This window comes from Symsagittifera roscoffensis, chromosome 9 (assembly GCF_963678635.1).
Source record: "Symsagittifera roscoffensis chromosome 9, txSymRosc1.1, whole genome shotgun sequence".
Classification (NCBI taxonomy): Eukaryota; Metazoa; Xenacoelomorpha; order Acoela; family Convolutidae; genus Symsagittifera; species Symsagittifera roscoffensis.
Genome location: NC_087070.1, coordinates 32607619 through 32632245, shown reverse-complemented (window position 1 = coordinate 32632245; position 24627 = coordinate 32607619). Strand labels below are relative to the sequence as shown.

General features: G+C 33.3%; 3 protein-coding genes across 3 annotated transcripts in view; all 3 read right to left on the bottom strand.

The window, feature by feature from the left end:
* Positions 1–24627, bottom strand: part of LOC134854648 (transmembrane protein 208-like) — a 412118-nt gene that overhangs the window by 105978 nt on the left and 281513 nt on the right. The window lies entirely within an intron of this gene.
* Positions 12571–14976, bottom strand: LOC134854528 (achaete-scute homolog 5-like). The gene is made up of 3 exons (XM_063870826.1): positions 14456–14976; positions 13358–13631; positions 12571–12745 (listed from the first exon to the last, which is right to left on the bottom strand). The coding sequence occupies exons 1-3, from the start codon at positions 14735–14737 to the stop codon at positions 12708–12710; spliced, it is 594 nt and encodes a 197-aa protein (XP_063726896.1). The 5' UTR covers positions 14738–14976; the 3' UTR covers positions 12571–12707.
* Positions 15312–24627, bottom strand: part of LOC134854219 (uncharacterized) — a 34109-nt gene continuing 24793 nt past the window's right edge. Inside the window, exons 2-4 of the mRNA XM_063870387.1 lie at positions 18649–18848; positions 15846–16053; positions 15312–15746 (exon numbers count right to left, since the gene is read on the bottom strand). Of these exons, the coding sequence (XP_063726457.1) occupies positions 15588–15746; positions 15846–16053; positions 18649–18836 (555 nt within the window). The 5' untranslated portion in view covers positions 18837–18848 and the 3' untranslated portion in view covers positions 15312–15587. The remainder of the gene's footprint in view (positions 15747–15845; positions 16054–18648; positions 18849–24627) is intronic.

The window sequence follows — 24627 nt, the reverse complement described above, 5'->3', positions numbered from 1 at the left end:
GGTTTCGATCGGATAACTAAAACTGTCTCGAAATTTATAAAATATTAGCCAGCCGAAGTATTTTTTAGTAGTTATTTAAAAATTATGTAACAGTGACAAAATTTATGCAATTTTCTTTGATGTGACATAATGTTTCGGTTGGCTCATAAACTCCCCGCGTTTTCGTTTGGTTTATAATTTGGCAGGTTTATTTATTCTCAATCTATCCTCGTTACAGACAATTTCAGGATTAAATACTTAAATCAATACCAGGTGTAGATTTCTGAGGGGGACGAGGGAGAGACGAAGAGGGAGGGGCGAAGGAGGGGGCTGCTCTTTCTTCAGGGATTCGACCCCCTCGCCAACCAAAACTTCTCTTTTGGTTTTTTTTGCGGCATCAGTTTTCAGTCAACGTCAACCAAACTTCAATGTTGGATCTTTGCGGTTTTCAGACTCATTACATACTGATTTTAAGGTAAAACGCACGACGAAAATTTTGATTTTTTAGTTTCAAAAAATTGCCTGCGGTGCCGGAAACTTATTTTAATAAAATACGGTCTTTAAATGTGAACCATTTAAAAAAATTTTAAACACTTGGAAAACCGTCCCTAATCACGAAAATTAATCGCTCAGACTCTGATCAAGATTGGGCTGGCTTAAGTTTTAGACTACAAGTCACTTGAAATGTACTTTACATGAATGTGATTTTTTCAGACGCATTTTAATTGAAATAGTACAAAGAGTGTTGACAAAAAATTTTGAGATAAATTTAGACATTTATAATTGTTAAATGCGTCCCAAAATAGGTTAAATAGTAAAATAGTATCAATTATTTGTTGATCTGGAGTCTGGAGTTAATGCAGCATTGACTAACACTCTTACAAAAATATTGCAGCCTTTTTTCTGTTCCGACCAATGTAAGGGGAGGTTCTTTGTCTTTGGGTGTTCTAGTTCTTTTTATAATCTCTACTACATAAAATCAGGTGCCACAAATAATCATCAGATTGGGTTTGGTGATACATCAAATTAAAGTCCTCCATTTTTGATACAAACAACGTATAAAAGCTTGTATTTTAGCCCATTTTCATTGAGTAAAGCCAACAAAAACTATAACAAGAAAACTTTCCTCGGGCTGAAGAAATTTTTACTGAAAAATTGAATCGCTCAGCAACACGCTCCCAACAAAAAGTATCATGCGTATTGTTATAATATATTGACAAGTCATGTTTTTGTCATGTTTTCGAAAACAATGTAACCATAGATATCTTTCCTCTTTTAATTTAGTTTAAAAGTGAAAACAGAATGAATTAATTCTAGTCCATCAAATCGAAGGAAAATATTATCAGTTTAAAATGTTGAAAAAGTGATATTTGGACTAAGTGAAAAGAACGGTTTTATAATCAACCTGAGATGTCGTAGAAAAAAAAATCAGCTTGAATTGCTGTTATGGAAGGAATCGATCGGATAAGTAAAATTGTCTCGAAATATATTATATATAAGCCAGCCGAAGTATTTTATAGTAGCTATGTATTAATTATGTAACAGTGACAAAATTTATGCATTTTTCTTTGATGTGACATAATGTTTCGGTTGGCTCATAAACTCCCCGCGTTTTCGTTTGGTTTATAATTCGGCAGGTTTATTTATTCTCAATCTATCCTCGTCACAGACAATTTCAATACTTAAATCAATACCAGGTGTAGATTTTTGAGGGTGATGAGGGAGAGGCGAAGAGCAAGGGGCGAAGGAGGGGCTGCTCTTTCTTCAGGGATTCGACCCATTCTTCAGGGATTCGGTCCCTTTTGGTTCTTTTTTGCGGCATCAGTTTTCAGTCAACGTCAACCAAACTTAAATGTTGGATCTTTGCGGTTTTCAAACTCAATACAAACTAATTTTAAGGTAAAACGCACGACGAAAATTTTGATTTTTTAGTTTCAAAAAATTGCCTGCGGTGCCGGAAACTTATTTTAATAAAATACGGTCTTTAAATGTGAACCATTTAAAAAAATTTAAACACTTGGAAAACCGTCCCCCCTCAAGAGAAATAATTGCTCAGACTCTGATCAAGGTTGGGCTGGCTTAAGTTTTAGACTGCAAGTCACTTGAAATGTATTTTACATGAATGTGATTTTTCAGACGCATTTTAATTGTAATATTACAAAGAGTGTTGACAAAAAATTTTGAGATAAAATTAGACATTTAAAATTTTTAAATGCGTTGTAAAATAGGTTAAATAGTATCAATTATTTGTTAATCTGGAGTCTGGAGTTAATGCAGCATTGACTAACACTCTTACAAAAATATTGCAGCCTTTTTTCTGTTCCGACTAATGTAAGGGGAGGTTCTTTGTCTTTGGGTGTTCTAGTTCTTTTCAAAATCTCTACTACATAAAATCAGGTGCCACAAATAATCATCAGATTGGGTTTGGTGATACATCAAATTAAAGTCCTCCATTTTCGATAAAAACAACGTATAAAAGCTTGTATTTTAGCCCATTTTCATTGAGTAAAGCCAACAAAAACTATAACTAGAAATTTTTTCTCGGGCTGAAGAAATTTTTGCTGAAAAATGGAATCGCTCAGCAACACGCTCCCAACAATAAGTATCATGCGTATCGTTATAATATCTTGACAAGTCATAATTTTGTCATGTTTTCGAAAACAATGTAACCATAGATATCTTTGCAGTATCTAAGCATCTAAAAATTGCGAAGTCATTTTTCTACGGGTGTTTACAAAACTCAGGCATCTTGCAAAGATTTTCCAAGTACCTCAATTGTCGTGGTAAATATTTACAGGTTTCACCAAAAAGAGTCAACTGGATTTTCAGGAAAAGTTAAACTTGTGAAATGAAGTGCCGATGCTATTTGAAATGCTTGCCAGTTTCTTACCAACTCAACGAAATAGACATCCGCTTTTTTATCACTATCATATTAGGCCTCAGTTTCATGAGATTATTTTTGCCTTGTGAATTTATGATTATTTCTGCCTTGAGACATCAAAGACTGAAGCATCGGTTTGTGTACAAGCAGTAGACAAAAGCGTTAGTTTTCTTCAGAGTTTTTGGTTGTGTCAACGCTTTTATCCAGCTAATCAAGATCAACGTATTAAGCACGCCTTTGAAAATCCAATGTTCAATACGAACTTTGCTTCAGGAGATCTCCAGAACCATATAAAACCTGCACAGAACTTGCACCTGGTACTTGATGTGCCGATACTGTTCATGTGTTTGCCAAACTATTTAAGGGTTTGGTGATACATCAAATTAAACTCTTCCATTTTTGATACAAACAACGTATAAAAGCTTGTATTTTAGCCCATTTTCATTGAAAAAGCCTTTTTTTATAGTAAATTGTAATAGTAATTTTAATTGTAAATATTATGGAGCAGTAATCAAAAAAAGAAAATAAATGTAATGAACTAAAATGAAAGTCGGAACAATTATCATAATGTAAGTTCAATGAACCCAATAAACCATTTTTAGATATTTTTACAATTAATCTGCCAATATTAATTTTTTAGTTGTTATTGGTTCACGGACGCGGAATTTACAATTTTTTGTCGTTTTTGTTGTCTTCTCAGTTTTTTTTTGCATTCTTGTGTTATGGAAAATAATTTTTTTTCCTGATTTCAATGAAAAAAATCCAAACAGAAGTTTTTGTTTCGATGCTTGAATCTAGAATTCTTTCACTAATATTTCACCAACATTTCGTTTTACTACATCATTGTTTTGATTATTTTTAGCGGGACAATGCCAGGGTGATGGTGACACGAGTTAAAGAAAAAGTAAACTATTGATTAATGTGTTTAAAAGCGTATAAGAGACTAATATTTTTAACCTAAAATTTTAACTAAAGAAAACAGCAAAGGCAATTGCCAACTTGGCACGGTCGTTCAAAATTTAATTTGAAAATCAAAACTTCGATTTTTTTTTCTCACTGGAAAAATAGTTGTAGAAAATCTCATTGCAGCTCTTGTTGGGTCTGAGATGATTTTCAATTGTTGCATTCCTCAGCCCACTGTTTATTTTAGCAATCTCAAGGAAACAATTTTCGACCTATCAAAACTATCAGTTCAAAATTTTACCAACCGGTTATCAAGGGGTTGGCAAAAACAAGAAGGCAAGAAATGCGAGACTAAAAAGGAACATAGAGTAGCCTAGATATATGACAAAAGAAAAAAATATCTTCCACCCAAGCACTATAATTGCGTTTATTTCTCCAAAGATGGTAATTTCAATGCAGGACTGGAAAAAAGCTCTGGCTGCAATAAAAAAGTTTTTTTTTATTTCTCTGTTTTCTGTCAAATAACATCACTAAGTATTATCTGCAAAGCATTAGATTTATTTTACTCTCGTTTTACTCATAATTTTTGAAAGGCGGGCACATGAAGAAACAGCAGAGCAGAGTCGAACTTAATTTCTTTCGCGTTTTGAATCTTGGGTTGATTGAAGTAAAAAAAATATGTCGACCGCAGTTCGAAAAACCTAAATTTTCAGATATCTAAAAACTTATAATTGTGACATATTCGGCTTATTTTTAGTTTAGTTTAAAAGTGAAAACAGAATGAGTTAATTCTAGTCCATCAGATCGAAGGAAAATATTATCAGTTTAAAAGGTTGAAAAATTGATATTCGGACAAAGTAAAAAGAACGGTTTTATAATCAACCTGAGGTGTCGTAGAAAAAAAAATCAGCTTGAAATGCTGTTATGGAAGGTTTCGATCGGATAACTAAAACTGTCTCGAAATTTATAAAATATTAGCCAGCCGAAGTATTTTTTAGTAGTTATTTAAAAATTATGTAACAGTGACAAAATTTATGCAATTTTCTTTGATGTGACATAATGTTTCGGTTGGCTCATAAACTCCCCGCGTTTTCGTTTGGTTTATAATTTGGCAGGTTTATTTATTCTCAATCTATCCTCGTTACAGACAATTTCAGGATTAAATACTTAAATCAATACCAGGTGTAGATTTCTGAGGGGGACGAGGGAGAGACGAAGAGGGAGGGGCGAAGGAGGGGGCTGCTCTTTCTTCAGGGATTCGACCCCCTCGCCAACCAAAACTTCTCTTTTGGTTTTTTTTGCGGCATCAGTTTTCAGTCAACGTCAACCAAACTTCAATGATGGATCTTTGCGGTTTTCAGACTCATTACATACTGATTTTAAGGTAAAACGCACGACGAAAATTTTGATTTTTTAGTTTCAAAAAATTGCCTGCGGTGCCGGAAACTTATTTTAATAAAATACGGTCTTTAAATGTGAACCATTTAAAAAAATTTTAAACACTTGGAAAACCGTCCCTAATCACGAAAATTAATCGCTCAGACTCTGATCAAGATTGGGCTGGCTTAAGTTTTAGACTACAAGTCACTTGAAATGTACTTTACATGAATGTGATTTTTTCAGACGCATTTTAATTGAAATAGTACAAAGAGTGTTGACAAAAAATTTTGAGATAAATTTAGACATTTATAATTGTTAAATGCGTCCCAAAATAGGTTAAATAGTAAAATAGTATCAATTATTTGTTGATCTGGAGTCTGGAGTTAATGCAGCATTGACTAACACTCTTACAAAAATATTGCAGCCTTTTTTCTGTTCCGACCAATGTAAGGGGAGGTTCTTTGTCTTTGGGTGTTCTAGTTCTTTTTATAATCTCTACTACATAAAATCAGGTGCCACAAATAATCATCAGATTGGGTTTGGTGATACATCAAATTAAAGTCCTCCATTTTTGATACAAACAACGTATAAAAGCTTGTATTTTAGCCCATTTTCATTGAGTAAAGCCAACAAAAACTATAACAAGAAAACTTTCCTCGGGCTGAAGAAATTTTTACTGAAAAATTGAATCGCTCAGCAACACGCTCCCAACAAAAAGTATCATGCGTATTGTTATAATATATTGACAAGTCATGTTTTTGTCATGTTTTCGAAAACAATGTAACCATAGATATCTTTGCAGTATCTAAGCAATTAAAAATTGCGAAATCATTTTTCTACGGGTGTTTACAAAACTCAGGCATCTTGCAAAGATTTTTCAAGTACCTCGATTGTCGTGGCAAATTTTTACAGGTTTCACCAAAAAGAGTCAACTGGATTTTCAGAAAAAGTTAAACTTGTGAAATGAAGTGCCGATGCTATTCGAAATGCTTGCCAGTTTCTTACCAACTCGAAATAGACATCCGCTTTTTTTATCACTATCATATGAATCCTCAATTTCATTGATGATTATTTCTGCCTTGAGACATCAAAAACTGAAGCATCGGTTTGTGTACAAGCAGCAGACAAAAGCGTTAGTTTTCTTCAGAGTTTTTGGTTGTGCCAACGCTTTTATCCAGCTAATCAAGATCAATGTATTAAGCCGGCCATTAAAAATCCAGCGTTCAATACGAACTTCGCTCCAGGAGAACTCCAGAACCATATAAAACCTGCACAGAACTTGCACCTGGTACTTGATGTGCCGATACTGTTCATGTGTTTGCCAAACTATTTAAGGGTTTGGTGATACATCAAATTAAATTCTTCCATTTCTGATACAAACAACGTATAAAAGCTTGTATTTTAGCCCATTTTCATTCAAATAGCCTTTTTTTTATAGTAAATTGTAATAGTAATTCTAATTGTAAATATTATGGAGCAGTAATAAAAAAAAGAAAATAAATGTAATGAACTAAAATGAAAGTCGGAACAGTTATCATAATGTAAATTCAATGAACCCAATAAAACATTTTTAGATATATTCACAATTAATCTGCCGATATTAATTTCTTAGTTGTTATTAGTTCACGGACGCGGAATATACAATTTTTTGTCGTTTTTGTTGTCTTCTCAGTTTTTTGCATTCTTGTGTTATGGAAAATAGTTTTTTTTTCCTGATTTCAATGAAAAAAAAATCCAAACAGAAGTTTTTGTTTCGATGCTTGAATCTAGAATTCTTTCACTAATATTTCACCAACATTTCGTTTTACTACATCATTGTTTTGATTATTTTTAGCGGGACAATGCAAGGGTGATGGTGACACGAATTAAAGAAAAAAAAATTATTGATTAATGTGTTTAAAAGCGTATAAGAGACTGATATTTTTAACCTAAATTTTTAACTAAAGAAATAATCAAAGGCAATTGCCAACTTGGCACGGTCGTTCGAAATTTAATTTGAAAATCAAAACTTCGATTTTTTTTCTCACTGGAAAAATAGTTGTAAAAAATCTCATTGCAGCTCTTGTTGGGACTGAGATGATTTTCAATTGTTGCATTCCTCAGACCACTGTTTATTTTAGCAATCTCAAGGAAACAATTTTCAACCTATCAAAACTATCTGTTCAAAACTTCACCAACCGGTTATCAAGGGGTTGGCAAAAACAAGAAGGCAAGAAATGCGAGACTAAAAAGGAACATAGAGTAGCCTAGATATATGACAAAAGAAAAAAATATCTTCCACCCAAGCACTAAAATTGCGTTTATTTCTCCAAAGATGGTAATTTCAATGCAGGACTGGAAAAAAGCTCTGGCTGCAATAAAAAAGATTTTTTTTTATCTCATTTTCTGTCAAATAACATCACTAAGTATTATCTGCAAAGCATTAGATTTATTTTACTCTCGTTTTACTCATAGTTTTTGAAAGCCGGATACATGAAAAAACAGCAGAGCAAAGTCGAAGTTTAATTTCTTTCGCGTTTTGAAACTTGGGTGGATTGAAGTAAAAAAAATATGTCGACCGCAGTTGGAAAAACCTAAATTTTCAGGTATCTAAAAACTTATAATTGTGACATATTCGGCTTAATTATAATTTAGTTTAAAAGTGAAAACAGAATGAGTTAATTCTAGTCCATCAGATCGAAGGAAAATATTATCAGTTTAAAATGTTGAAAAATTGATATTCGGACTAAGTAAAAAGAACGGTTTTAAAATCAACCTGAGATGTCGTAGAAAAAAAATCAGCTTGAATTGCTGTTATGGAAGGTTTCGATCGGATAAGAAAACTGTCTCGAAATATATAATATATAAGCCAGCCGAAGTATTTTTAGTAGTTATTTAAAAATTATGTAACAGTGACAAAATTTATGCATTTTTCTTTGATGTGACATAATGTTTCGGTTGGCTCATACACTCCCCGCGTTTTCGTTTGGTTTATAATTCGGCAGGTTTATTTATTCTCAATCTATCCTCGTCACAGACAATTTCAGGATTAAATACTTAAATCAATACCAGGTGTAGATTTTTGAGGGGGATGAGGGAGAGGCGAAGAGGGAGGGGCGAAGGAGGGGGCTGCTCTTTCTTCAGGGATTCGACCCCCTCGCCAACCAAAACTTCCCTTTTGGTTCTTTTTTGCGGCATCAGTTTTCAGTCAACGTCAACCAAACTTAAATGTTGGATCTTTGCGGTTTTCAGACTCAATACATACTAATTTTAAGGTAAAACGCACGCCGAAAATTTTCAAAAAATTGCCTGCGGTGCCGGAAACTTATTTTAATAAAATACGGTCATTAAATGTGAACCATTTAAAAAAATTTTAAACACTTGGAAAACCGTCCCTCATCACGAAAATTAATCGCTCAAACTCTGATCAAGATTGGGCTGGTTTAAGTTTTAGACTACAAGTCACACGAAATGTATTTTACATGAATGTGATTTTTTCAGACGCATTTTAATTGTAATAGTACAAAGAGTGTTGACAAAAAATTTTGAGATAAATTTAGACATTTATAATTTTTAAATGCGTCCCAAAATAGGTTAAATAGTATCATTTATTTGTTAGTCTGGAGTCTGGAGTTAATGCAGCATTGACTAACACTGTTACAAAAATATTGCAGCCTTTTTTCTGTTCCGACCAATGTAAGGGGAGGTTCTTTGTCTTTGGGTGTTCTAGTTCTTTTTAAAATCTCTACTACATAAAATCAGGTGCCACGAATAGTCATCAGATTGGGTTTGGTGATACATCAAATTGAAGTCCTCCATTTTTGATACAAACAACGTATAAAAGCTTGTATTTTAGCCCATTTTCATTGAGTAAAGCCAACAAAAACTAAAACTAGAAAACTTTTCTCGGGCTGAAGAAATTTTTACTGAAAAATGGAATCGCTCAGCAACACGCTGCCAACAATAAGTATCATGCGTATCGTTATAATATCTTGACAAGTCATGTTTTTGTCATGTTTTCGAAAACAATGTAACCATAGATATCTTTGCAGTATCTAAGCAACTAAAAATTGCGAAATCATTTTTCTACGGGTGTTTACAAAACTCAGGCATCTTGCAAAGATTTTCCAAGTACCTCAACTGTCGTGGCAAATTTTTACAGGTTTCACCAAAAAGAGTCAACTGAATTTTCAGGAGAAGTTAAACTTGTGAAATGAAGTGCCGATGCAATTCGAAATGCTTGCCAGTTTATTACCAACTCATCGAAATAGACATCCGCTTTTTTATCACTATCATATTAGGCCTCAATTTCACTGATGATTATTTCTGCCTTGAGACATCAAAGACTGAAGCATCGGTTTGTGTACAAGCAGTAGACAAAAGCGTTAGTTTTCTTCAGAGTTTTTGGTTGTGCCAACGCTTTTATCCAGCTAATCAAGATCAATGTATTAAGCCGGCCATTAAAAATCCAGCGTTCAATACGAACTTCGCTTCAGGAGAACTCCAGAACCATATAAAACCTGCACAGAACTCGCACCTGGTACTTGATGTGCCGATACTGTTCATGTGTTTGCCAAACTATTTAAGCAAATATTTGTGAAATAATTTTTTCTAACAATGGCGCTGTTTTTTTAATCGACTTTATCTTATTTTTTGAACTTGTATTTCTCATATGAGGAATTCAAATCTTTTACTACTTTTAAAATTTGTTTTAAACTGAGTTCATAACAAGCAGTTTGGTGGAAAAAAATGTTTCACAAAAAAGGCTGCATGCGCGGAATTCAGACTTTTTTGGCACCGGGGTTTTTTAAAATGAAAAAAAAATGGGCTACATTTTGAAATTATTTCACAGAAATATCTATAGTTTTTTCTCTTTTCAACTCTTCAAGTTGACTCGGTCGTTTCTTAAGGCTTCTTAAATATTTGGTTCAAAAGAGAATGCTAAAATGCTTGATTTGAATGATTTTGAATGATGTGTTTTGACTTGATTAAATAATTAATAAAAACAAATATTTTATAAATACAAATTTTTAGAATAAAAATTTGCATTCTCTGTTTAACGCTTCACGCTTTAACTCTTCACGCATTTTCTGTTTAACTCGTAACGCCGTGTAAACTAAAAACTGATATCATTCCAATCTAGTAGCGTATCATTGAAGGCTTTTTCTCAATTGAGCATGCAGTAATTTCACAGCCCCCTATAGTGGTAGACGTGTACGGGGGATTTTAATTTTTGTTACTTGTTGTTTGGGGGAGGGGATTACAAAGGGAAATACCCTCAATCAGTCCAGAATATCGCCTCAATATGGTTCGGAGTGAATTCTGAGCCAGATTTTTTTAGCCGCTTATGCTTTAATACATCAAAAATAGCGCATGCTAAATATCCCAGAACTGTGACGTCAAGCTTAGTTCATTTTGCCAGTGATCCGGATTCCAAATATTTGTCTGTGGAATTTTACTACAATGCTTACATGTAGTTAAAAGATAGAAAACTTTGTCTGGGGAATTCGGAAGCATTCGACCAGTTTTTTGTGCTCTATTATAAAAGCGAGCTTGATGTCATAATGAAATTGGTCATTTACAGACCCACAATTTTCTAAACAAACAATTTAGCAGGTGAATATAATAGTTTTAACTTTGAGCTCCCGGCATCAATTATTTTCAGATGATATATAAAAAATCCCATCAAAAACGCCTAGCAAGCAAGGCAGAACAATTGACAAAAAAAAGATCCAAAAATATAGTTAAAATGACTTCCCGTCAGATTGACAAATTTTTTTAAGCTGCAGAAAAAGTCGAATAAAAAGGAATGGTAGTTATATTGTTACCTTTTTTTCTAAATAGGTTATTTCAGTTTTTCAACGATAGTTTATCTGATAAAAGATTTCAATTTGACAAGTAATTTTAGAGCAATCTATTCAAGGCTTCTAATATATCCAAACCAGGCTCCAATAATTAACCTAAAAGGTACTGGAGGAAATCAAGGAGTCCTTATTCTGCTTTAGGAAATGAAAATTAAATCTTGTATCTGTTTAGTACTGGGAATTATTATAGGGAAGGAAATTAAAAGAAAAATTGTGCCCAAGGTGTGTATCAATCAAATCAGAACTCCCAGATGAGGTTCAAAATCACATTTCAAATCAAATCAAAGCTCATAGTTCAAAATTTATAGGCTCAAGTAATTTTTATATAGAATTTTGATTTTTGTAACACTATATTAACAATTTATTGAGTTGGGTTGATTTATGATTTTTGGGTTGATAAAAAGCGGTCGGTAGCTCAACAATTTTCCACTTCGTTTCGTTTTTTCGGTTGCTGAAAAGAAATGCTTAAAAAAATTACTAGTTCAAGGTTTTTTCTGTGTTAATTGTGTTCTCAGACATTACTGTCTATATAATTTGAACTTGCTGTACATTTACTGTGTGATAATTATTTCATAATTTTGAAAAATTGTATATTAAAGGCAGTTTTTTTTTAGAATTTCGGTATAAAAACTTGTCCAGACTATGAAATGAAAGTGTAAAGAATAATTCGCGGACTTTGACCTGGGAGCAGCACTAATCCAGTACTGTCCCAATGCTGTCTTAGCATTTTTTCATTTGGATCATAACAAGATCTGCGAGAATACATTGTTCCCAACTTGCATAAATTAATGTCTGCCCATATTCGAACACCCTATGAATCAATCTGAAGTCATCTTTGATACCGTATGCATTATAAACCCATATCAATTAAGCTAATGAGTTGAATATATCTCAGAAATCTCAAGAAGCGTGCAATTATGTCAAAGGGTATAAATGAAAGTGAAAAACAAAACTTCTGACAACTTTTTCTTTGATATTACGCTGAAGTATTGATGATAAGCTGGGGTACTCATAACTGATATAGTATTGCAAAAAAACTATCATTTGAATCTATGTACAAAGATGCCCCTTAGTTGTCTACGTTATCGAACTATGTCCAGACCTGCATTTCAGTTAAAATGCTGGGGGAGTGCTGATTAGCTACGGGACGTCAACCCAGGAAATCAGCTCTGGGACGGCAAGTAATTGACGCAAGCCAATTGGTCGAGACGGTACAATAGTATACGACTAACCGTTTTGTGTTTTGCATTATGGTTTTACATTTTTGGAAGTTTTCATCAAAAGTGTTCACAAATTCTACTTAAGATTTGCTGAAAAACAATCATGACTCGAAGATTAAGCAACGATAAGAGCAGTTTTATATAGCTGTTTATATAGCTGTTTGTGCGTGAAAGAATAGAACAAAAATTTTTAAATCATGTGGGCTGCAAATGTGGCAATAACTTTTGCTTGGACGTTTTTTAGGCAATGTTTGAATGAATCAAGTCAAAAATTTCATTATTTTTATATATAAAAGATATATGAATGTTGATTTATTCATTTATAAACATTTGTACAAATATAGATTCAATGCAGGTGGCATTATATTCCACAAGATTTCTTATATTCCACAAAATTTCAATTTTTGGGTGACTTTGATTTAAAACTGCCAAAAACTGGTTAAGTTTGCAGAACATATTTTAAAGTTTTTTTTCTGAAATAGAAAAGTTGTTAGTGCATTTTCAATCCCACGTCACCCAGTCCAATCTTGAAGTCAAGTCTAAAACAAAAAGGTGAAATCTAGGCTCCATTGTTGATGAGAAAAAACGTAACTTTCCTAAGTTTTTTTGGCTTCATTTTAGCAATACCCCCACCTTTGGTGGTATGTAATATCGAGTAACCTATGATATCTTAAAATCAATGAAATGTTTACTGATAATTAGACCAAAACGTTAATAATCAGAGGGCAGGGTACGCCCCTCTTAAGGAAATCCAATTCTGGCCGGCCAGGTCTAGAGTTTTGGATGCCAATTTATAAAAATAATTTGAATTGCGCTCCGGAAAAAAAAACTGTTTTTCTGACTGAAATTTTGCTGAAATTGACAGTCTTTATGGCTTTTAGAAGAGCTCGAAAGTTAAAATTTATCAATATATAATGTCCTGGAAATGTTCAAACTTTTATATTGTCCTCGTTCCCTCACTCCAGAAAAACCGAAACGCAGTATATATTTTTTTCAAATATGATTTCGAGTGATAAATATTTCATGTTGTTGCTTCATTAATAAAAGTTGGCGCTTATATTTTGGTGCTCCTTATTCAAAAAACGAATCAACCAAATGCCAAAAGACGTCAAAATTTGTTTTATATTTTTAAAGAGCATTGAAATAGTTACCGCTTGTATTCCAGGGCTCGTCATTCAGAGTATTGCTTCTCTCGTCCAGTTTAATCTGGGCTAGGAACTCCTTGGGCCCCTTGCCCGAATCCAGAATAGCCTGGAGCAGTCCAATGTATGCTATGGCCAGTCTTAGAGTATCTATTTTGGACAGGCGTCTCTCGTAGGGAAACGTTGGTATGTGCAGACGAAGTTCCTCAAAAGCCGAGTTGATGCTCATCATTCGTTTTCGTTCACGTACATTCGCCACGACTCTCGGCTCGTAAAACAATCCCTAAAAGCAAGGGCCGATTTAGGGGACGGGAGAGCTGACGCCCTTTTACCTCAGTGATTCGACCCCCCTCACCAACCAGAGGGTCCCCCTTTGGTATTATTTTATGACATCCATTTTTGGCGGGCTGACCCTAAAAAAATTTTGAAGGCGCTTTGGCACCAATAAATACGAATTTTGAAAGGAGGAAATTGCAGGAAATTTGGTCAAAATAGGGTTTTTATAACGATTTAAAAGAGCTTGGAAAATCATTTTGGTCGACCTGAAAAAAGTCGAGTAAACAATTTACGATGTTTACTCGAAAAACACAAAAACCTAAAATTTATTTGTCGCTTTATTAATTTATTAGTAGCTTTCTTTGTTTATTGGTCTAATCTATCTGGTTTATTGGTTGCTTTATTGTAGCGAGGATGGAGAGGGGGATTGGCTGATATTTTTTAGCGCCAAAGAAAAAGAAAAGGCGGTCAAAACAAATGAAAGACTACGGAATCAGAGGTCAAAGAGCTGTATTCCTGCAGAGGGAGAGGGACTTGGGGGTGGAGGACTTCGAAAAGTTTTTGAAAATCCGCTAACCAAACCCCCTCCCATTCCCCTCGATAAAATCCAAGATCCGCCCCTGCCTGGAAGCAATCATTGTTTCTATGTAGAACTTTGGTACAGTGCAAAAAATGCATTGTGTTTTACAAACAATCAGCCAGGATCACAAACCAGGATAACCAAAAAGGATTTTTGACAGCTTGAGAATTTTACCGTTATTCCTGTTATTAATTTGATTTTGAGCCTGAAAACAAATTTTTTCAATATTGTCTTAATATTTGTAAACTTACATCTGAAGTGTAGGTATAAGCTGGAAACACATCTCCCCCTGAAGAAGCGAACACTGGCCCAGTCTCAATATAGTAGCCCTGATTAGGCATCATGGGCTGCAACTCAGCCTGGTCGACAGTTGGGTACTGAGGATAATTTTGGGGAACATCCATAATAGCGTATTTGAGACATTCTGTTTCTTGGAAATTTGACTCTTTTTTGTTCGCCGATTCAAGAATATTAGGGTGATCGTAGGGACGGTCTCTTTTTACTCTATTTTGACTAGTCTTGGTGGCTTTCATTTTGAGTTTTTAATGCTTTTTTGTCAAATATTTTAATCAAATAATTTTTTTTACTTGTTTTAAACTGAAGAATTTTCAGTTTGAGTTTTATTTTGTTAAATTTATATACTTAAATTAGGTTGCGGAAAATTATTTTTGGAAAAACTAAACAATTTTTTTGTGGTTTTATTGCAAATTGAAAAGGAATGAGAGCAATGATTTTCGAAAAAGATTCCTTTCGTTCTAACAACTTTAATCGATTGCCTATTAGTACTGGAATGTTATTGATTTAATTCCTCTAAATGGCTTTAAATTGAACTTGGAGAAATCGATCATGCTTGTATTGCTAATGACACTAAGGGCTATTGAGGGCTCTTAATACGGACTACCTTTATAATCCTTGAAAATGACTCTTTTTACCTTGTTTAATGGGATTTAAGCTTGATTTATTTTTGTTTTATGGGGCGCAAGTCATTCAATTGAACCTTTGTTGATGATCTCAGTAAGAAATTTTTAAAAAAAGTTTGTTCTTCATTATTCAATTGGGCGTCAAATCAAAGTCAAACTATAAATCAATGCAAAAATTATCTTGATTTTTTTTGAAAAAAAAACTAGTGTTTAAGTTAGGCTACTATGATTCAAAACTGGGATGACTTTTTAAGCTGTGAACAAAAAAGTAAGCTCGTATTCAAGTGGCGTTTTTCAAAAATTAATCTAGAGTTTAAACATCACATCACATCAATCATATTTCTGTTATCAACAAAATTTCTTTAACATACACTTCTATTCATTAAGAGCTATAAGTCATAAATTAAACACGAAAATCACATCCATGGTTCTTTTGTTCTAAGCATGGATATATGTATGGCCATCATGGCTTTTTCGTCGTGGTCGTCAGTGGTGTGATGTGTGGCATGGATCTCCTGGTCTCTCTGGCCCGCCAAACTGCCTTGATCAGAGTTGCCGCCTCTTCCGGACTCCAGACGTCCGGTGCCTCTGGAACAGCGCGTGACGCAAATTGTTTGTCACCCTGGTTAAAAATCAACATTGAAACACAAAAATTAAAAGTCTGTTTTAATTGAACATTTTTTGATCAAATTATTTTGCATTTAATTTGATCGATACTTACCTTTTGTGTTTCAGCCATTTGAGAATCAGCGATCATCTCGTATTTATCTTCCTCAAATTTGACCTTTCTTCCTCCTGGCCCTTCAGATTTGACCTCTTCAGTTTGACTTTTACCTCCAAGTCCCTCTCCCTCTGCAGGAATACAGCTCTTTGACCTCTGATTCCGTAGTCTTTCATTTGTTTTGACCGCCTTTTCTTTTTCTTTGGCACTAAAAAATTTCAACCAATCCCCCTCTCCATCCTCGCTACAATAAAGCAACCAATAAACCAGATATATTAGACCAATAAACAAAGAAAGCTACCAATAAATTAATAAAGCGACCAATAAATTTTAGGTTTTTGTGTTTTTCGAGTAAATATCGTAAAATGTTTACTCCAATTTTTGCAACGTTCTTCATAACTAGAAGCTCAACGAGCATGCTCATCACCGTGTTAATGCCCATCTACGAAGTTCGACATCCCCATTTTTTCACCTCAGCACCCACTTTTTTTTCGCGCCCGCATACAGACATCGACATCCTTATTTTTTCACTCCCGCATACACACATCTGCATTTCTTCTTTATCCCCCAATTTACCAGCCCCAAAATATTACAGACACCTGCCCGTCAAACTCAAAACCCCTGCCGGACCCCAAGGAAAAAAATTAAATTGGTTGACGAAAAGTGTAAAAAGATAAGCAAAGTTTGGGAAACTAAAAAAACGTATGAGAAAAAAAATGCGAAAGGAAAAACTTGAAAACAAGATAACCCAGCGATTAGCCAAAGTATGTATCACTTTTGCATTTTTCTAATAAAGCGTGCGTTACGCCAAAAAAATAGTCAATTGTTTGAGACACTGCACTGTGTTTTAAAATTTTGGACTTAAGAAATTTAGTGTTACAGAAAAAATCACATTTCATTATAATCAATTATCATCGAACAAAATGCAATTTTTTGATTTGCCGAAAAAAAATTACAATCCATTTTTGATCAATTAAAACCAATTTTTTGCTTTTTTGGATACCGACAATGAAAATTTAATATAATTGATTCTTATGAAATTCTAGCGGGAGTTTAGAATAGTCAAATACGTATATCTTAAGAAACATTTATTTTTTTGCTAACGTAATTTTGACCAAAATATTCAGTGCTTCATGCATAAAAAAATACTATAGCTTACAAGTATGCAAAACCTGGTTAATCGCACTGGAGTTTTATTTTTAAAATTTGTTTTTATTTTTTTAATGAATTTCAGATTCTTCTGTTTGATTTCAGTATTTAAAGCTAGTTCTTGACATAAAAAGGAAGCAATTTGTAGGTGGTTGCTTCGTTTTTGCGGTAAAAAATGGAATAAACAAAATTTTCTAAAAATGTCAGATGACTTATATCTTTGAATCTAATCCGTTTCAACTAAAGGACACTTAAAACCCAAAAAAAGAGCAAGGGATATAGAAAAACCATTTTTTTGAGCATCATTTAAAGGCCTGTCTTTCAATCGGGCACCTGATGTCACTAGACTTTGTAGCCTATTTTTTTATCTTAGAGTTAATAATTTTTAGAAAAAATTTCTGATGCGGAATTACAATTTGTTTTTACTGTTATGAGTTTCCAATCAAGATTATTAAAAGTTGAGTCCCAATTAAATAGTATATTTTTTTTCTATAAAATTGAGAAGTACACAATTGAGATTATAATACAATTAAGCGAAATATGAACTAATTTAAGTATTGTTTTCTAGTCTTTGCTAGTAAATTTTGTTAGTTGCAAATTTCTGTGCAGTTTTTGTTCGATCGAGACTTATATCAAGTTTTGTTTGTCCCTTTTTTCTGTTTTGTGTTCTGCTGAGATTTTTTTTCATTTCTGTTGTTATTTTGTCTAACTTGTCAAAAGTCAGCAAATCTTTGTCAATTCCAGTATTAGCCCAAAGTGATAATAATTAGTGTAGTTCAAATCCAGATCGCAGTCATAAATGCCTCAGGCTAATAATAATATCAATATAAGTGATACGCTGCCCGGCGGTAATACATCAGACACCATTCTAACGTAAATTTTTTAAACATAGCTTCAAAGTTGATGAAGCAGGTAACTAAGTTGTTGTTTTTTAAAAATATTAGTGAGTTTTATAGTAGGTCGTTTTTATAAGCTTCATTCCTCGTACGCCCTACGACCTAAATTACGATGAAAAAGAATTTAAAATATTTTGTGTTTTTGTTTAAAAATTGATTTTGTTTAAAACATAACAGTAAAAGAACTTTTCTGCTCTGTTTTTGCAATCACCGGCCGCATTTGCTTCCACTTTTATGAAACATCAAACAAAGTTCAATTTGGCGGAAAAAAATTTTGGTCTACACTTATAAAGAATTGAAACTGTTTTCCGCTCAGATATGTGTGAAAACAGACCTTTTGATCTAATGACGTTCTTTCAGATTTGACACTGGGTTATGGTTAATACAAAAACTTTGTAGATGTCTGAGTGTGCGCCTGAACACAATACCAGGACGGATTTAGAGGGGTCTACGGACGTCCCTTTCTCCTCAGTGTTTCGACCCCCTGACTACCCAAAGGTTTCCCATCTGTTACTATTTTGGGACCTTCATTTTTTGCTGGCAAACCCTAAATGTTTTCTAAAGACCCCTCTTTGCCAATATACTAATTTTGAAGGGGGAGCACGTGCCGAATAAACGCGAAGTTTTTTTGGTCAAAACTTTTCAAAAAATCGCCTGCGCGCAAAAAAAAATGGTCAAAGCAGGGTCTTTTAATGCTCTAGGAGAGCTTGGAATTTCAATTTGGTCTTCCTAAGAAAAGTAGACAAAATTTCACTTACCTTTCGTCAAGTTTCAGAGCCTCAAAGTTGACTGGTTCAGTTTCTGGTGTTTTCCAGCAGTTGGAGAAGCTCTTCAAAAACGATGCATTTTTCTTTTTCTTACCATTCTCTTGCAACTCTGGTTCTTGAGATTGAATTGGGACTGTTTGAGATTCATAAGATTGATTGTCAGTGCTTGAAGACTCCATTATTTTCTAAGTCTAATACACAAGCAAATCGTGACACGAACTATTTTTATTTCCGCTTTTTGATATTAAGAAAAGCAAAAAACATCAGCTTTTATGAAGGTCAGCGAATAATTTTATGATTTATTGCTTTCCTGGTAATTATTTTCCCGATCAACACAATGAACTAAACAAATAATACAAACAAACTCCACAATTTCAAATTATTAAAAACTAGGGCAATAAACTGAATGCAAAAAATGGTGTAATATATTTTGCTGTTTTTCAAAAGAATTGATCCGTTACGATAGAATATAAAAAAGATGCTCCCAAAGTAATTTGCAATATGAATCTCCAGGCGAGAGGTGGTTCCGCGTGTAATACTCTGATTGCGTTTTAACTCTACGATTCAAATTTTTCAATCCTTTTTAGCGCCTTAAGCATTGTAATCAGCAAGCTTTTCACTTCAAAAAACTCGCAATTTTCAAACCTTATTGAGTCGAAAAGAATCTACCTCAGTCTAATTCAAAATTAGCATAAATCGGTAGTTACGCGGGCGATAAAATCCACAACTAATGAAAAAAATATACAAAGGAAATTGAAATCGAGATACTGATGATAAAATTGTTGACAAAATGGCGCCAAGGTAAAAATGAACAAAAAGCAATATTTGTTTTATTCACATCTGTGTAACTAAAATAAATGGTAAATAAACAAGGACGCGGTGAAAGGTATTTCAATCTATAAGTGGTTTTGATTACTACTTGTTTTACCTTTTCAGCAATTTGTTTGTAATCGAAAAAAGTGAAGAGAGAAAAATCGAATAAAAAATCAATTTGCGTGTGGACTGAGAAGTAACTCAATCGGTAGATGATTTACTAACAACAAAAGAATGAACAAAAGGGTTGCATGTTTCCATAGTTTCCGCAGTTTTGCCTCTGAAGAAGAAGTAAACAATAACAGATACTTCAAAGAAGAAAAAAATGAAATAAGTATTTTTTGTAGTTTCACACCTTTATTGAATGATTTTTAGAAAAAAAAACTTCAAGTTTAAAATTTGTTTTTCCAGCTCAATATTTTTTTTTCAAATAATTTATTCTGTCAAAAATTTTTGGAATAGTTATAAAAGTATGAATTTGCTATAATGAGTAAGAATTATAAGTGTGTAACAATTGAATGAATATACATACGCACGAATATAGGCATTATGTTGCCCAAAAGTAAGGGTCTTTTCGTTTATATTCGCCTAGATGATACTAAACGAAAATAAAAATTTTTATTACAAAATTGGACACAGGTTGTGATATACGAATGCAGAGTTGATATCCCGAGCGTCAAATTAAGCTAGAAAATTGCAAACTAATGCGAATTAAACGACACTTAAAAACGCATTTGGTCCATTTTATGAAATTTATGTGCAGAAAATTACAAAAAATAGAGAAAATCAGTTCGAGGCTGAATTAAGTAGAAAAAGCTTCTTTTCACCAGTATCCTAATAATATCATGCATTTCATAGTTTTCACAAAAATTACGTCGCCATTTTGTTATAAAATCTTCAACTTTTTTTATGCCTTAGGAGAGTGGAGTATAACAAAAAAATAATAATAAGAATAAGATGTGTACTTATCTGAATTGTCTTTTTTTTTCAGGTAAACATTTTAGGCCTGATATAATATTGTAAGAAATGATAATTGGTTAATTATAATAAAAACAAAGATAGCCAGTTACTGTTCATGAAGCACATAATGTTTCGATCCCTAAGACTTTAATGTCAGCAACACAGTTAAAAGTTTCAAACATATGACAAACACTTCAAAAAAATTATACCATTACGAAGTAAACTGTGCAATGAATAGGCGCACTTTATGGTTTTTGTAGGTCATTCAATTTCAGAGGCGAAACCCTAAGCAAGTTAAAAATATGAGTGGATTCCACTTACGAAACTTTCGTGGGTTCCAAGCACAAATAACTATAGCCTAATTTTTGCAGGCCTATGTTTTTGTCGCTGATTCCGCTACGAGTATTTATAGCTAGTTGTTCCGAATTCCGTAATAACAAGCGGATTCCGCAAAATGTGAGCAGATTCCGCAAAAATTTCATCCAAAACTTTTGTTGGGGACTCCGCAAATTTGGCTGTTTTTCGAGCAATTTTGAGCGATAAAGTGTTTTAGTCATTTATTCGTGGAATTCAAAACAGCTCTAAAAAGGAAAGCTCAAAAAAGATCAAAGAAAAAAGAGCCTTGTTGAAGAACATTGTTGCGGAATCAGCGACAAAACTGTTATCGACGTGTTGCAGAATCCGTTGAAAATTTACAAAATAAACAGACAGTTTGGACTGGTAATGATCTACTTTACGAAATTCTGCAAAAACTGATGAGGCTAAATTTTGGTAGATGATGAACAACCTGTAACATCAAAAAAAAAGATTTCAATATATTTTTCTGGCTACAATGGGCTTCAACAAATAATTAGACACTTGATTTCATCAAACACATGAACGATTTTCTTTCTTCACGTTTTTGCCGTTTCTCTACAAATAATTAAGATATAGGGTTGAAACTTCAATTCATGCTAGATGAAACTATTAAGCTGAACTTAGCTAGGTCAAAAATGATAATTCTTGCCAACTTATCCAAAATGATGCCAAAAAATGAACAAGGATAGCCGGCTGCTGTGCAAATAGCACAGAATGTTATGACCATGTTTTAAAACAGTTATCTTTTTTTAAATAATTTGAACTTGTTTTTTCTTGGTGGACTAGATTTTAGAAACTTCCCATATTCATTTTGAAAAGCATGTCGGAAAACGAAAAAAAAAATCAAAATGAAAAGTTCCCAAGAAGGTGCTAAAAAGATCAAAAACTAAATTTACCACAATTTCAGGGCTTAAATGAAAATTTCAATGCTCATTTTCTACTAATCTGCGACTAATCTTCTATAATAAGCATGCTGGGTCGCTATACTCACTCGAAATTAGACAAAAAGGTAATAACTTAGAACCGGTTTTTCCCAACACTTTTTGATATTTTTTCGCTGTTAATGGAATCAAGAAAAAAGGGCTACAAAACAATATATCACTCAACCCAGTTCAATTATTATTTGTGCGATCTGATTTTGCGTGAAAAACAATTGAACTAAAACATATCCGAATACAAATTTCTTACCCATTCTCATTAGTCGGATCAAAAATTTGCTTTGTTGGCGCACTATTCTTAAGTATTAGGACGTTTGATCTCTATTTGAGGCACTTCGCATAGTGGTAGTTCAGGCACTTCGGGTTCACTTTGAGATCGATTGATCGCGTATTCGATCCTATGCCAAGGCAACGATAGGTATTGTGTGAGGACGAACTCTCACTTGATCTCTAGCTAGAGGATTTCCTAAGAAATTCGGCTTCAAAAATGGTACCACTTGAAAATTATAGACGCAAAAAATGGCCTTGAGTCGCAAAAAAGAGCTCGGTGAACAACATAACAGTCTGAAATGTGGGGAGTTCATGCAATTGCACCAACATTCGACAGGCCTATTAAGACCCACTGATAGCTTCTCTGCGATTTTTTCATTAAACTTTTTTCAGTTAACTTTTCAGTTTTTTGGTAAGTTGAGTAGTATATCAAATCTTTTTGCGTACTGTGTTCTGGTTTTATCTGACTGGGATATTTTGATGTTTTTTGGTTCTCTGTGTCACTTCGTTCTCTCAACATACCCGGAGATATCCCCTTAAAAATTTCTGGGACGTTTTGCGAGAAGAAGAACCAAATAAAATGCCAATCTAGCGTTCGACGGAGTATCTAGGAGCGCGACCTGCAAAAATTAGAAGATGATATCAAACACACGGTAAGCCAGACTTCGCCGTGCGAATTGCAGAGTTCGATCAAACTCTATTTCAGTTTTGTTTGAAAATCAATTTTTTTTCGGGTCAAGTTAATTTGAAAACTACGAGTGAAAAACTGATAATTTTCTCGACTACCCATTGCTCAATTTTGAGTACAAAATATATTTTTTGTGCAAAAATGTCTGCGGCCTTTGCCCAATTGGAAATGAAAACAGTAAATATTGTCTAAGACAGCAAATTAAAAGCCTATCTTCAATTTTTACAGGTTCAGTTTTATGAAGTTCAAAAGATTTTCTGACCCAATAAAAAATCAATAAAAAAGAAAACAAGTTCATTTTTGTTACTATGGTTTTGTTTTGTTTTCTTTAATAAAACGTCTACGATTATTATGATTTTCAATTTGGATATTACTAAAGAGTAAAGTCAATTGGTTTTGACGCAATTTAATTTAAATAAAACTCAAGTAAGACGGGCGGAGTGTGGTATCATCATGAGGCTTTGTTTATAGTGATTTTGATTTCAAGGAAGCATACAGCAAAACTTTTTACACGATTTTTTTTCAAACTCTAATAACTAATTTCTGAAATTTAAAACACTCCTATTGTGAAAGCCGCAGAAGCGAATATCAAACAAAAAATGATACAAATGTTTTCAAAGTTGTAAATTTAGCAATAATGACTGCTGCCGTAACATTAAGAGCTGCGTGAAAATTCTGAAGCAAATAGCTATCTTAAGCTTAGATTGATTCAAGAAAATCACGAAGCATAACAAAATAGTGGAAAATTGGGTTAGAATTTTTAATTTATTAAAAAATGAGCCATTTTTCGTTCTAGAAACATTTGAAAATCAACTAAAAAATCAATTATAATCAAATGAAATAAATTTCTTTGTTTTGAAAAAGAGTAGCATTAAAACCTACCTTTATATCTAATCAGTTTTGAGTTTCAAAGCAGAGAATTATAAATAAGAACATATGATTATTTTCTATTAAACGTTTGAGCTGATATCACTCTTTGCATCAATTTTATCTTGAGTAGTATACTCAAAACTAACTTTTTTCTTCAAATTTCTCACCTTTTATTTTGTATTTAATTGTTTTTTAAAGCAATAATCAAATGATTTTACAAAACTTAAAACGTGATTCGAGAGAGAGTTGAAAAGTTCAAACATTTTTTAGACAAATTTGATTCATTCTAATAAAGAAAACTTTAATACTTTTGAAGAAACAGTTCACAAAAATGAGAATTGGATCGATTATTCTCGCGATAAAATTCGACCATGCTCAAGATATGTTTCGACTATATCCGACCAATTTTAGATATGTTTCGACCGTAGTTAAGGTATGTTTTGAATTTGACCTTGACCCAAACCACCTGCAGTTTTATGATCAATTTTCAGTAAAAAAATTATATAAAAGATCGCGTCCGGCAACTTTAGTAGTGTTAAATTCTGAAGTAATTCTAAATTAATTTCAAGTTGTTAAGTCACCAGGGTCGAGGTGCTGCCTTTACTTATATTTTGACTTTCTAAGTCCAGCGCAATGTCAGTTCTCGAAAAGAATAGTCGAGAGAAGGGTTTGGGTCAAGCCTCAATTAAATAAAGACCTCAAGCACAGCCAAAACATATCAAAATATGTCAAAACACGATTCAAACTTTCTCAGGTAGGCTAGGCATGTTTTCATTTTGTCTTTCTTTAAAGTTTTTGTTTCCACTGTAAGAAATATAAAAACTGAATCAAAAGTTTCTCTTCAGATGAATTAAGACAACAGAACGCAACTTCTAAATCTAATGACTGTTTTCCAATATCGTGCTAGAGCCTTGATTGACAATTGCAATAAATCAAGTAACAACCAATAACTAATCAGCTAAACGAACTACATTTCTATTAGAAAGAGTTTTTCATCTTATGAAAAACCTTTGTGACTATTCAAATTTTGTCTTATGTTTTGCTTCAGTTCCGTTTTTAATAAGTCGTTGTTCT